At 43.6% G+C, this 15,866-nt stretch overlaps 1 protein-coding gene across 1 annotated transcript in view; it reads left to right on the plus strand.

Annotated features, from left to right (window-relative positions):
- Positions 1–15,866, plus strand: part of ATP6V1B1 (ATPase H+ transporting V1 subunit B1) — a 76,182-nt gene continuing 60,316 nt past the window's right edge. The window contains exon 1 of the mRNA XM_061584967.1: positions 1–109. Within this exon, the coding sequence (XP_061440951.1) occupies positions 1–109 (109 nt within the window). The remainder of the gene's footprint in view (positions 110–15,866) is intronic.

The following is a 15,866-nucleotide window of genomic DNA, read 5'->3' on the forward strand; positions in this document are numbered from 1 at the left end:
ATGGCTACCAAGGTGGAAGTGAGAGTTAGCGGCCACCCAGGAGCTCTCTCTGGGGCAAGGGAGCACGTCCACGCAGTGACCAGGAACTACATCACCCACCCGAGGCTGAGTGAGTATCTTGGAGCAGGGGCAGCTTTGATCCCTAGCTTGAGAAACTAACTTGCACGCAGCCGTTTCCCTAACCTTCGCTCCTTTGATTTAGAAGTGCTTTAAATCTGTGTGGAATTCATTCATTTTATTTATGATTTATTTCTTCCATCTATATCCCTCCTCTCCTCCAAGGAGCTCGTGTATATGATTCTCCCCCACTCCCCATTTTATCCTCACCACAACCCTGTGAGGTAGGTTAGGCTGACAGATGGTGGCTGGCCCAAGGTCACCCAGTGAGTTTCATGGCTGAGTGGGGATTTGAACCCTGGCCTCCCAGGCCCAACCACTACACCACATGGGTTCATGTAGGCATCAGCACTGATGTCAAGGGTGTTCACAGCCATTCTTTTTCTCCCAGTTGTCTCCATGATTCCTCTCCTTCCTTGGAATCTGCACCTTGCCTTAAACTGCATGAATGCTAAGATTCTAGTCCTTATTGTGAGAGCGCTCTTCTTCCTTCCTGCACTATGCCTCCTCCCTGGTGTCAGCCAGGACCATAAATTTGAGGGCAAGGAGGGCTAAAGGTATCCTGGGAGGGTGATTGCAAGTCAGTGCCATTGGACCCCCTGCATCTATCTATCTATCTATCTATCTATCTATCTATCTATCTATCTATCTATCTATCTATCTATCTATCTATCTATCTATCTATCTATCTATCTATCTATCTATCTATCTATCTATCTGTCTGTCTGTCTGTCTGTCTGTCTCACCCTTCTTCCCAGTAGGAGCCCAGTCAGCTTCTAGCTCATAAGTGGGCTGATTTGGGAGCTTTGGGGCAAGTGGGGGAGGTCTTCTTGTACAGGAAGCAGCCGTATCCCAGGTCAAATCATCTAGCCCAGTATTATCTGTTCTGACTGGCAGCAGCTCTCTACGGACTCAGGCAGAGAAGGAACTTTCCCATCATCTAAATCTTAGCTGGAAATACTGGAAGATCCAGGGCAGGCAAAAGAAAGGAGTTCTTCACACAGCAGTGCATAAAAGTGTGGGATTTGCTCCCACAAGAGGCAGTGAAGGGACACTTGATTGTCAGTAATCCTGCTGGCTATGTTCTGCCACCACAGTCGGAGGCAGGATGCTTCTGAATACCAGTTGCGGAAAACTGTGGGAGGGGAGAGGCTCTTGCGCTCAGGTCCCGCTTGCAGTTTTCTCTCGGGCATCTGGTTGGCCACTGTGGGGCCAGGATGCTGGACTTAGGTGAGCCACTGGCCTGGCCCAGCTGCAAGGCTCTTCTGACGTTCTTAAATGTTGGGAATTGAACCTATAACCTCCTGCATGCCAATGGTGCGCTTTACCCCTGACCTACAGCCTCTCCCCAGTGAGCAGTAACAGAATCTGCTTTTTGAAAGCCTGTGTGTATGTTTGCTAGACCCCAGCCTGAAAATCTTGTTTGTCTCCCAATGAAGTAAGAGAGAATGCAGCCACAGTGCCCTGGTCCACCCCTGGTTCCTTCACACACACATACACACATACATGCACAAACACACACACAGTCCTGCAAACTGTAGTTTACCCCTCACAGAACTACAATTCCCAGCACCCTGGACAAACAACAAATGGCACCAGCCAGCTGGGAAGGGTTTTGGACCTTTATGAGAGAAGAAGAAATCCTCTCCTTGGCATTGTGATTGGAGACAGGGTGGGGTGATGAGGAAGAAGGCCAGTTCTGGTGAAATTCTCCTATCCGTGCAATGCATGAACAAGGTACAGCAGCTTTTTCAGAGTCTGTGTCCAACCTTGTGACCCAGGCATGCGCATGTTATAGGAGTGCAACACATCCATGTCTCTGTGTGTGCGCACCGACACTTGTATGTCACTTGTGATTGTGTGTTGAGAGAGACGCATAATCACAACTGTAATTGCACTTCAGGGTATGCATTGCTGAAAACCACAAGCCAGGAATTGATGTGTCTTGCCCATGTGCCTGTCAGTATGAACAGATTTTTAAACATCTTTGTGGGGTCCCTGCCTGGGTGATTCATAGGTATTTGTTTTCCTTCGCCTGCCTGCTTATATTTGGGCATGTATGTGAAACATGTATTCCTCTTGTTTGAAGAAACCAGCTACATACATGTTTGTACAGGCATGTAACTCTGCAGTAAGGGTACACACACACACCTTCATTAAGAAGACTCCCAGACAACCTTGGCCAAGGTGAAGGCCTTGTTGTATTGTCCGGATTGCATTGCAGTTCAAGCCTGTGTGCATCTCAGTGCAGCAGGTAAAAAACAGCTCAGACCTGCCCCAATCCCACTTGGACTAGAGGTGCTTTGGTTTGCTCAGAGGGTTTTATTATTAACAACAGCAAACAGGTGAACAGGTGGAGTCTCAAGTCACAAGGAGGGCTGGTATTTTTCCGCAGGTACAATTCTTCCCCACGTATTGAGAGTGAACTGGGAGCGGGGGAGTATGAGGGAGAGAGGGAATCCCTGCTGCTATCCATATTTTCTATCCATATGCTAAGTGCCATACAAGTGACGCAATCTCTGCCTGGAAGGTTTACCATCTTACGTTAATGAGCAAGATGGAGAGAGGAAGAGAGACCAGGGATTGGTTCCATCAAGGAAGCCACAGACCTGAACCTACAAGATCTGAACAGGGTGGTTTATAACAGATGCTATTGGAGGTCGCTGATTCACAGGGTTGCCATAAGTCGAAATCGGAGAGTTCGGTTGCTTGAAGGAACAAATTTGGCAGTGATGCATGTGGTTTATATCATGCTAGCGGCTCTTTACGGATGGTTATACATAGTTGTGCCAAAGCAGGAGCTACGTGTGGGTTGCACTCCCACTGTTTTGCACGTCTGGGTTAACTTTTCTGCATTTCTGAGACCCAGTGTGGCATCTCACAGGTGCACATAGGGACATGCTTTTAACACCCCAAGAATCAATGCCAAGCCACTGCCACAGCCCACACATACTATGGGTTGCATTCGACTAAGTTCTACTCAGAGTAGATGCATTGAAATTAATGAAGCTAAATTAGTCACATCTATTCACTTCAATGGGTTTGCTCTGAGTAGGACTAGTGTTGAATGTGGCACATTGCTGCATTGAAGAGGAATTCATTTGGTCTGCATTTTGAAGCAAATTTACCTGATTTATTGGTCCCAGAGTTAGCTGTGCTCTGATGTGTAAATATCAGTTAGATTATACACTTCTCTGAGTTTTGCAAGGTTTTGGTTCAAAACATTTGTACATAAACACATCTGGCAGGAAAAAAAGGATGTACAAAAATCCATATTGAGAAATGCATTGAAAAGCATGTGTACAAAATGTTTTCAAAATGCGTATAAAATGTGTACAATTTTGATGAGATTGTGCATTTTTTAAAATCAGCTAAAACATAAGATAGAACAGATCCATGACTGAGGGCATGGAGGAGAAATAGCCCGGTCCATCGATCTCTAATGCTGCATTAGCTTATTTTCTTATGACCAGTCAGTCCCCCATTAATTTAGAAGCTCAGAGCATGTTTTTCTTTCGGTTAAAGATACACTGAAAAGCCCCAAATTGCCTGTGACATGTTTACAATTCAACATAGACGTCCACAGCTACAGTGAGCAAAATGGCAAGCTGAGCAGCGCATGGCGCTTTAGTGCACTTCTGTGCATATTTACACTCATGTGCACTTGAGCCAAGTTGCATCTATTCTCCATCCCAAGACTGAATTTCTAAATACCCTAATTTGAGAATAACCAGGAATGCAGTGATGTATCGGAAGATGGGGAAAAGAGAGAAGGAAGGGTGCCTTGGTTTCTCCGAGGAACTAGTGCAATGATTGCACATAACTGAGTTAAAGAACGCTCCTCCCCCCCTTTCTGTCTGGTGGTTTTTTTCTTGCTTTTTCCTCCCCTTCCACTCCCCATGACCTTTGAGACTCTTCTGCCAGGCTTGAAGGCAGATATGGTTCTTCATGGGTGCAGCCACGTAGGGTCAGGGGGTTATGACTGTGTCAGATGGTGTCTTTCCAACTGCAACCCTCTCCCCTTAAAGGGCAGGCGTTCACATCAGGGTAAAGAGCAGCAGGAGGAGGAGGAGGAGTGAGAAGCGTCAGCGGGCACTGGGAGAGTGGGAAGGCCTAGGCTGTTGAATCTAGTGCCAGCAGAAGAGATCCAAGGCTTAAAGAAAAACCCACCCTCTGCATTTTATCAAGGATTGTCCTGAAACATTGCCACTGTGTGTCTGTGCAGTGTGTGTGTGTGTGTGGGAGGAATAGATGCTAATGTTGGTTCCCTCAGTTTCTCTTCTTTCTGATCTTAAATTCTGTTCTCCACACTTCTGCAGCAATCTGTGGGTTTTTTTTAATCCTCATAAAAATTTCCCAGCATTTTAGTGTGAATTTCTCCTAATAAACACATTCTTGTCAGCTGTTTTGACTAATGCACACATTTTTGCAAGCAATTTATCATATAATCAATTTTTGTATGCTATTTTCACTAATATATTCATTTTTATGCACACTTTCTCCTAAAGTATGCATTTTTCTAAACATTGTTTGGTTGGTGAACTGCATTGCAAAATTCAAATAAGTGCAAATTTCTAAGGATGGCTCTGTTGTGGTTCTCATTTTGTTTTGAAAAGTGCAGATTTGATAGATTCAGGCTGAAATTTGAACTGAATCAAATTTCCCACCCATCTCTGGGATGTGTGTGTAATATTCTGAATTCCAACAAATTTTGAAGAGCCAATATCAACATGTTTTTAGACATCAGCTTCTCTCTTATGCTCAATTTTAAAAAAAGTCCTCAAGTACAAAGATGTATCACTGAACACCAAAGTCAGGTTCATTCAGACCATGGTATTCCCGATCTCTATGTATGGATGTGAAAGTTGGACAGCGAAAAAGCCAGATAAGAGAAAAATCAACTCATTTGAAATGTGGTTGGAGGAGAGCTTTGCACATACCATGGACTGCAAAAAAGAGAAATAATTGGGTGTCAGAACAAATTAAACCAGAACTGTCACTAGGAGCTAAAATGATGAAACTGAGGTTATCATTCTTTGGACACATCATGAGAAGACAGGATTCACTAGAAAAGACAATAATGCTGGGAAAAACAGAAGGAAGTAGAAAAAGAGGAAGGCCAAACAAGAGATGGATTGATTCCACAAAGGAAGTCACGGACCTGAATTTGCAAGATCTGAACAGGGTGGTTCATGACAGATGCTATTGGAGGTCACTGATTTATAGGGTTGCCATAACTCATAATCGACTTGAAGGCACATAAGAACAAAAAAAATTGTAAGTTGCTTGTTATACAAAAGATCTCCAAGTGACTTACAACCTATTTAAAATATGTATAAGTAAAAATGTATTTTTATATAAATACATTGACACAAAAACACATCACATAAAACACATACAGTTCACAAGATAGGCCTGAAATACATCTGAAATCCTCTTCCTGTTCAGAGTAGACAACACTGTGCTACATGGACCAATTGTCTGATTCGCTATAAGGTAGCCTCCGACATTTATATGTGCCATTTCGATGCCACCCCACAATCTAAGGACCTCTGGGTGGCCTACAATAAATAAGTAAAAAAAGAAATAAAATAAAAAGTAAAACATGGAACTATTTAACAAGGGGGAGACTGCATTAATGCAACAAAACAGACCTTGCTGCAACCCCAACAGATTTGAAAAGCAGAGAACCAGATTACCTAAATGACTTAAAAGGCCTGGTAAGCAGAACGCTCTTCATTTATTACTCAGAAGACCGCAGAAATAATGCCAGGTGATCTTCCTTGGGAAGGCTCCTCTGTACTATAGCCACCAGCAGCAGGACTTATATCGCTGCTGATCCTGGGGTGCCTTCCGCTCTAGAGAGTGAAGAACAATTTTCTCTCCAAGAAGCTTTTCAGAGGGGATGTCTGGGATATATCTCACATGAATTCCCTGAACTCATCCTTCTTTAATTCAGGTAGAAACTGAACTGGATCGTTAGAATCATAGCTGACATCTTGTGGATAGTGAATAATGGGTTGTGTTTTGTGTGTTTCTCCCTCTCCACACATACACTCCGGTTTCTGTTAGCATTATGCTGTTCTGCTGAGGAGTATTCCTCATGAGAACTGTAGTATTAATAGATTTGATATAGAAGTAAGTCTACATTAGCTCAGTGGCTTCTCTGTGCGTTGCAGAGGATTCTGGCAAGTGTTCCAGGATGCATGCCTCACTGCAGTAGCCCTGCAGGAAATAAGAGTATCCCCTAGAACTAGGGATGGGGGAGGGAGAGAGAAATTCAATTCATTTGGCATTTAAAGGCAAACCTACCTACTCTGCGCTTTTCAAAATAATATGCAAACTGACACACAGCCATCCTTCAAAATTTGCATTTCTCTGAATTTTGCAGTGCAATTTTCCAGCCAAGTAATACATTCAAAAATCCATATACTAGGGTGATGTGTGCATATAACTACATGTATGAGTTAAAATAACATACAAAATTCATTATATTAGGGGAAATTACTTTGCAAAAGTGTGTATATTGGGCATATGAGCAGAAATTCGCATGAAAATGATGATTTAAAAAAAAAACCCACAAATTGATGTTCAAAATGTGGAGAACTGAAATTAAGATTAGAAACTGAGAGTTACCAAAAGTGACATTTTTGCCGATGGCATCTCTACACGGCCCAGGAAAGTGGCTCCTCTGTGCTCCTTGCCTGGCCTACTTTTGTTACTGCCGTATCGTGACACCCTTGCCCAGTTAGTGCAAAACAAGCATCGCTCTTTCTTCTGCCCAAGACTGGGGGAGGGGGACATTTGTCATCACCACCGCTTCTTGAGAATGATCCAAATATGCTTAAGCACCATTGATTTCAATGGGGCTTAAGCACACTTTACTTCCTCTGCATTGCACCCGTGACTGTTGTCGCTAAACAGCCTTACAGCATTCACAATCAACTAGGAGGTGTAGAGCATGGTGAGGTCTTATTTATTCAGTGAGAGCACTTTCTGAAACAATATGAGAACCAGCACACAGCTATCCTTTGAAATTCACATGTCTCCAAATTTTGCAGTGCAGTTTTGTAATGTGTATGAAAATGCATATATTGATGAAAATAACATTCAAAAGTGCTTTAGATTAGGGGAAATTACTTTGCAAAAATGTATATATTGAGCAAAGTTGAGTACATTTTCTCTGGAATCACAGGCTGATCTTCTGATTGGGCAACCCCAGTCAGTTTCTATTTATTTATTTGAATTTATATCCTGCCCTTCCTCCCAGAGGGAGCCCAGGGTGGCTTCTAAGGAATCCTAGGGGTGTGGCATTTGCTGGTTGCTATTATTTTGATTTATTTCTTCAGGCTTTCAAGATTGTGATTTATTTATTTTTAAAAGCAACAATGTGTGTGTGTGTGTGTACGCACACATACATATTCATCTATCTGTCTATCTATATATCTGTTTGTTGTTGTTGTTATGAGCCTTCAAGTCGACTTTGACTTATGGCAACCCTATGAATCAGAGATGGGAAGATCTGTCCGTTTCGATCCTCTCAGTTTCTCATTTTTCCAGTCTTAAATTCAGTTCTCCATATTTATGTAGCGATTTGCAAACTAAAAATAAAATCATCATAATTCTCCTCATGAAAATCCATCAGCATTTTAAATGGAAGTGTATCTTAAGTGTACCATTTTGCCTGCAGTTTTGACTAACACACATTTTTGCAGGCAATTTCTCCTAATATAAATCATTTCTGCATGTCATTTTCACTAATGTATTCATTTTTATGCACACCTTCCCCAAATATATGAATTTTTGTACGCATTCACTGGTTGGAGAACTGCATTGCAAAATTTATTTATTTATTTATTATTTGATTTATATCCCACTCTTCCTCTAGCAGGAGCCCAGGGCAGCAAACAAAAGCACTAAAAACACTTTAAAACATCATAAAAACAGACTTTAAAATACTAAAACAAAACATATTTAAAAACATTTTTTTAAAAAAAAAAGCTTTGAAGACATCTTTTTAAAAAAGGTTAAAAACATATTGCTTTTTAAAAAGTAGGTTTAAAAACATATTAAAAAGCAATTCCAACACAGACACAGACTGGGATAAGGTCTCAACTAAAAAGGCGCCGAAAAGATAGCAGAGATGGCACCTGTCTAATATTTAAGGGCAGGGAATTCCACAGGGCAGGTGCCACCAAATGAGACTGAATGTGCAGGTCATAAATTACCCAAATGAACAAATAAACCTACAGTCCTTCCTCTTGGGGGGGGGAAGGAAACAGTACATAAGGAATGACTTTGATGAAAGCAGGGTTCAGAAAACTATTACATGATGGTGCAGGTGTTGTCTTGGGTTCTGGAATTTTCTGTGGCTGGCCAATTGAAAAGGATGGGGGGGTGGGGCTTTGCTTTTTAAACACAACGGAGAGCCCTCTCCAATGACCTTGACTGAGAAGGCTGGCTCTTTGCCAGCAGGCCATTCGACAGGCTGCATGGGTGGCCGCAGCATCAGAAAAGTGTCTCTTGCCATATTCCCAGCCTGGAGCCCTAGTGAAGTTTGGCCCGGACTGAGCTGGCTTGCAGATGGGGGGAGGAGGGGAGGGGCAAACTACACTTCCCAGGATTCCTAGGGGGAAGTCATGGCTGTTTAAAGTGGAATAACAGTGGAATAAAAGTATGGCATGAACATGGCTGGAGTCTGCAACCTCGGGCTCCAAACACAGTAAAAATGGAAACGGACTGCCTTCAAGTCGATCCCCACTTATGGCGACCCTATGAATATGGCTTTCATGGTAAACAGTATTCAGAGGTGGTTTTACCATTGCCTTCCTCTGAGGCTGAGAGGCAACTGGCCCAAGGTCACCCAGTGAGCTTCATGGCTTTGTGGGGATTCAAACCCTGGGCTCCCAGGTCATAGTCCAACACTCTAACCCAGCCTTTCCCAACTGGTGTGCCTCCAGATGTTGTTGGACCACAATTCCCATCTTTCCTGACCATTGGCAATGCTGGCTGAGGCTGATGGGAGTTGTGGTCCAACAACATCTGTTGGGAAAGTCTGCTCTAACCACTACACCATACTGGCTTTCACAGTAAAGGCACTGGAAAATAGGACTTACTGGAAAAGGCAAAATCTTCCTCCTCAGGGTTGCACTGCTCTGGATGATTCTGCTAAATTCTTATCCTTATTAATAAATTTATTAGTCACCTACTACATAAGGAGGCTCTACGCAACTTAACAAAATTTGAAGAGCATAAAGCATAACCTAAAATCAGAAAAAAAGAACCATGCATTGAAATAAAGCCATGCAATAACCCAGTTAGCCAATGTGGTGCTTTCCAGTGTGGTGTTTTTGAACTCCCATCACCCCCAGCCAATATGGCCAATGGTCAGTGATAATGGGAGTTGTAGCCCACAACATCTGGGACACCATACGGTTACCCGTGGAACAACCCACAGAACAGAACAGATAAAACAGCAGCGAAAACATATAATCAAAGTCATCATCAACTGTCAATTGCCAGACAGAAAAGGGAGGTTTTTACCTGGCGCTGACAAGATGGTAATGATGGCACCAGGAGGACCTCACTGTGGAGTGCATTCTACTGATGGGGAGCCACAACTGAAAAGACTCTGCCATGGAAAACAAGATCCCCACTTGAATTTTCCATCCATGCCACTGGGGCTTATGCAAGAGAACTCCTGGTGCCCTTGGGCTGTGCTGCTGGGCTAAAAGACTCAGCTTGTTCCCATGACAGAAACTGTGGTGGACCATCTCAGAGAGAACAAACCACAAAAAATTATTCCAACAGACTTTGCCATTTCCCCTCCCCCCTTTCTTTTGGTCAAAAAACCGCCATTGAATAAATGAAAAATAGGGCAGCAGATCTTTTTCTCCTCTGTCAAGTTGATCCAAGATGGGACTCCCAAAAGGGCCAACTGGGAATTTGCCTGGTACTGGGCAGTGGAGTCTCCCTTTTGCCCACACCTCCCACAGTCCAATCAGATGTGCCAAGAATGTTTTGCATCCCTGGAAATGTGACTGTGAGCACAATAATTTATTTATTTTATTATCATTTTGTTAAAAAAATTTTTTGCAGCTCAGCTCATTTTGATTCACGCTTGGGTGGCATGGTCATTCTTTGCCTCCCCCCCTCTGTTGAGTCACATGACTGTGCAGGTGTTTATGGGAACCCTCTGCTGCAGGCCCTAATTAGTGGCGTAGTGTGCAGACCCCCGCTGAGCCTTTCACAAGCTCTGCTCGGCTTGGAAGGGCCGATGTGTTTGACAGAGCTGCACAAACTGACACAGCTCACAATGGGCAGGTTGCATAAGAGATTGAGAGAGACGGGTGGAAGAGAGATGGTGGAGAACTGGACACACACTAGGGACCATCGGAAAAGTATGCGATGAGCTGGGAAGGGTGGGTTTTTGCTGCCCGGGTAAGGTGGGGTGCTTATAATCAGCTTTTGCCAATCTGGTGCCCTCCAGACTTTTTGGACTGCAACTCCCATCAGCCCCAGCTAGAAGTGCTGGCTGGGGCTGATGGGAGATGCAGACCAAAACATCTGGAGGGCACCAGATTGACGAAGGTTGCTATAAGCTGTGTTCAATCACCTTAACCCTCTCCCCCCTGGAATAAGGATTGGTTTAAATTGATCAGTCAAGCAGTTCTTCTTACAGGGCCTTCCCAATTTCCTTGTAATTCCTCAAGAGTGGCCTTCCTGGGTCTGCGTGTCTTATTTATTTATTTATTGCACTTGTATACCACCCCATAGCCGAAGCTCTCTGGGCAGTTTACAGCAATCAAAAACATTAAAACAAATATACAATTTAAAACACATATTTTAAAAACAATTTAAAACACAATTTTAAAATTTAAAACAATATAAAAACAATTTAAAACACATGCTAAAATGCCTGAGAGAAGAGGAAAGTCTTGAACTGGTGCCGAAAAGATAACAGTGTTGGCGCCAGGCACACCTCGTCAGGGAGATCATTCCATAATTTGGGGGCCACCACTGAAAAGGCCCTCTCCCTTGTTGCCACCCTCCGAGCTTCCCTTGGAGTAGGCACCCGGAGGAGGGCCTTTAATCTTGAACGTAGTGTACGGGTGGGTTCGTATAGGGAGAGACATTCCATCAGGTATTATGGTCCCAAGCCATGTAAGGCTTTCTAAGTCAAAACCAGCACCTTGAATTGAGCTCGGAAACATACAGGCAGCCAATGCAAGCGGGCCAGAATCGGTTTTATATGTTCGGACCATCTGGTCCATGTTACCAAACTGGCCACTGCATTTTGCACAAGCTGCAGTTTCTGAACTGTCTTCAAAGGCAGCCCCACGTAGAGTACATTGCAGTAATCTAATTTGGAGGTTACTAGAGCATGGACAACTGAAGCCAGATAGGGACATAGTTGGGCCACCAACTGAAGTTGGGAGAGGGCACTCCGTGCCACCCAGGCTACCTGAACCTCAAGTGACAGAAATGGTTCTAGGAGAAGCCCCAAGCTATGAACCTGCTCCTTCAGGGGTAGTGCAACCGCATCCAGGACAGGTTGGACATCCACCATCTGGTCAGAAGAACCACCCACTACCAGCATCTCAGTCTTGAGCCTCAGTTTATTAGCCCTCATCCAGTCCATTGTCGCAGCCAGGCACCAGTTCAGCACATTGACAGCCTCACCTGAAGAAGATGAAAAGGAGAAATAGAGCTGCGTGTCATCAGCATACTGATGGCAACGCCCTCCAAAGCTCCGGATGACCGCACCCAACGGTTTCATGTAGATGTTGAACAGCATGGGGGACAGAACTGACCCCTGCAGAACCCCATACTGGAGAGTCCAGGGTGCCGAGTAATGTTCCCCAAGCACCACCTTCTGGAGGCGACCTGCCAAGTAGGAGTGGAACCACTGCAATGCAGTACCTCCCACTCCCAACTCAGCCAGTCTCCCCAGAAGGATACCATGGTCGATGGTATCAAAAGCCACTGAGAGATCAAGGAGAATCAACAGAGTCACACTCCCCCTGTCTCTCTCCCGACAAAGGTCATCATACAGGGCGACCAAGGCTGTTTCTGTGCCAAAACCAGGCCTGAAACCCGACTGAAATGGATCCAGATAATCGGTCTCATCCAAGAGTGTCTGGAGCTGGCCTGCAACGACTCGTTCCAGGACCTTGCCCAGGAATGGAACATTTGCTACTGGCCTATAGTTATTAAGATTTTCTGGGTCCAGGGAGGGCCTCTTCAGGAGTGGTCTCACTACTGCCCCTTTCAGGCAGCCAGGGACCACCCCCTCTCACAGAGAGGCATTAATCACTTCCCTGGCCTGGCTGGCTGTTCCATCCGTGCTAGCTTTTATTAGCCAAGAAGGGCAAGAATCCAGCACAGAAGTGGTTAGAGCCAAATAATGTGACTGGGGGTTTTTTTGCATGCCAGGGAGCAATTCTGCTCCTTGATGCCTCTGGCAAAAGTATTAAGCCGAGAGCTAGGGGTTGTTTACTGTAACTATTGAGACCCCTGAAGGCCCTTGTTTAAATCCTGCCTCAGCCATAGACTCAGTGGCTGGCTTCTGGCAAGTCACTTCCTCTCTCTCAGCCTCAGTCCTCCATGTGTAACCTGGGAAGGATAATAATGACCTACCTTGCAGGGTTGCTGAGATACTTATGTGACCTCTCTCTGTGTGTTATGTGCCTGCAAGTCAGTTAGGACTTATGGCGACCCTATGAATCAGCGACTTCCAGTAGCATCTGGTATAAACCACCCTGTTCAGATCATGTAAGTTCAGGTCTGTGGCTTCTTTTATGGAATCAATCCATCTCTTGTTTGGACTTCCTCTTTTTCTACTCCCTTCTGTTTTTCCCAGCATTGTCTTTTCTAGTGAATCATGTCTTCTCATGATGTGTCCAAAGTATGATAACCTCAATTTCATCATTTTAGCTTCTAGTGATAGTTCTGGTTGAATTTGTTCTAACACCCAATTATTTGTCTTTTTCGCAATCCATGGTATCCGCAAAGCGCTCCTCCAACACCACATTTCAAAGGAGTTGATTTTTATCTTCCCCACTTTTTTCACTGTCCAACTTTCACATCCATACATAGAGATGGGGAATACCATGGTCTGAATGATCCTGATGTTAGTGTTCAGTGATACATCTTTGCATTTGAAGATCTTTTCTAGTTCTCTCACAGCTGCCCTCGCCAGTCCTAGCCTTCTTCTGATTTCTTGACTATTGCGTCCATTTTGGTTAATGACTGCGCCAAGGTATTGATAATCCATGACAAGTTCAATATCCTCATTATCAGCTTTGAAGTTACCTAAATCTTCTGTTGTCATCACTTTAGTCTTTTTGACATTCAGCTGTAGTCCTGCTTTTGCGCTTTTCTCTTTCACTTTCAACAGCATTCGTTTCAAATCATTACTGGTTTCTGCTAGTAGTTTGGTATCATCTGCATATCTTAAATTATTGATACTGATATTTCTCCCTCCAGTTTTCACACCTCCATCTTGGTCCTATCCCGCTTTCTGTATAATATGTTCCATAGGATGTGTTTTGTATGATATGTTCTGCATACAGATTAAACAAACAGGATGATACAGCCCTGTGTATTTTACTGTGCTGTCCTGTGACCTCTATAAATGCTTTTTCATGTAGTTGTTTATATGCTCAATTACCTGGTGCCCAAGGAATAGGAAATGGGCTTTGTTTAAGCGAGGACCCCTCCAGACATCATTTTTAGTTAAGCACTCAAATTATTTGTGCTCTTGATGGTATTAGAGCAGTTTTTTGTGATCCCACTTTCAATACTGTTTGTGACTGCAAACGTTTCAGTACAGTCAAAATGCTTTGTTTCTGTAACTTCCTGAAAGATTTAAAGCTGGATCTATCGAATTCGCACTTTCCAAAACAATGTGAGAACCAAAACAGAGACATCCTTCAAAATTTACGCTTATCCGAATTTTGTGCTGCAGTTCTCCAACCAATGTTTACACAGTGCGTACGTTAGGGGGAAAGTGTACATAAAAAGGAACATGGTTTTGAACATAACATACAAAATGCATTATATTAGAGAAAACGTGTACATTAGTAAAAACTGCATACAAGTATATTTATTGGGATTAATTCTCATTGAAATCCTGATGAATTTTCATGAGAATTTTTTTGAACAAAAATTAGCAAATTGCTGCAGCGATAGGGAGAACTGAATTTAAGAAACTGAGAGAATGTAAATTGTTGGATCCTTCCATTCCTAGGAGGAAGGCACTTTTTCTGCCCACTTGTGGCACCTCTTCTGGTCCAGACTCTGGATTACACAAATTGTTCCTGGATGTGGGTGCAATGGGCCCACCTTCAAAACAAGACTTTTAAGTGGAAAGGTTTGAGGCCCCTGTATGCACAACGACTGATCTCATCCTTTCTCTTTGGATGCTTCCAGATGACCTGTTTACTGAGCATTCATTCTTATTTGTTTGTAGGGAAATTAGACAAGGTTGGTTATCTCATGATCATTCATTCTGATTTGTTTGTGGCGTGGTTAGATGATGTTACATCAAAGCAAGTGTTGTCCCACACTTTCCAGTGCTTCCCCCCCCCACTCGCAAAGAGTCTGGTTCTGGGTAAAGGTTTGTTGTGCAAGACTTCCAAAACAACTATATGTGTGCAGTTTGAATTTGCAGATGCATCCCACCCACAAATAGTGACAGCCTGGAAGTGCCCTTATGCAAAAACACAGTAAAATACAACATTGAAACAAAAATAAATTTTGAAGATGGAAACAGCAGACTAAGTGATAAAATCAGCTATGAAAGCCACAAAGAGCCTCAGATGTTATTAAATGCATGAAGAGAACAAGCTGGACTTTGACTGGCATCTGAGGAACAGCAAAGATGATGCCATACAAACATGCCTAAATTAGAGCTCCTTAACGTGGGGTGGTGTAACAGAATAAGCCAGTCCTCACCTGCCTGGCATCTGAAGGGCACCTTGAGAAGGCAGAGGAGACTAGTGGCACGTTGGACAGCTCTTTGACCGTTCAGGCTAAAACCCGAAGCGGATTCACTGCCCCACTGACATGTATCCACCGGGAGAAGGACCCCTGAAGGGGATTCTTAAAACATACTGCAGATCACTTAGGCAGCTTGATTTAACTGTTGATTTGCAATGAAGGCCACTTTTCTGAAGAGAACCCAAACTGACAGGCAGCCCCAAGAGCCTCAAATATAACCTCAGAAATGAAGATAATAAAATAGCTTGAAAATACCAATGAGATCAACCAAACAGCCACAAGGCAGCAAAGATCCCTTTGGGGAGGCTCAGAGGCACATCACTTCCTCAAGTGGTCCTCTCATGAAAGACCACCACACACACCCAGAGGGTGCCAGGGCGGTAGGTGTCCTCCCCCCATCTCACAAGTGTCCCCAAGTGCAATACTTTGGGATGGAAGAGGTGTCATTCATGTATATAGGAAAAATACAAGGGGCAAATTCAGGGACAGCTGGAGAAAGGGTTAAACTCTTGGTGACCCAAACCCAGCCCCCATTTGTGGGGTGGGTGGGGAGTAGGTTTTGACACAACCATTTTGTTTAATTGTTCAGCCCAGTTTTATAATGCTTTTCCTAAGCCCAAAGCTATTTATACTTATAATTTTTTATTTTTTTAAAAAATAACTACATAAAATCTAAAAACCCAGCAATTAACAGCCAACTTCTTCCATAGGACAATTATAATAACTACGCTTAAATGCATGGGGCA

This window comes from Rhineura floridana, chromosome 9, assembly GCF_030035675.1.
Source record: "Rhineura floridana isolate rRhiFlo1 chromosome 9, rRhiFlo1.hap2, whole genome shotgun sequence".
Lineage (NCBI taxonomy): Eukaryota > Metazoa > Chordata > Lepidosauria > Squamata > Rhineuridae > Rhineura > Rhineura floridana.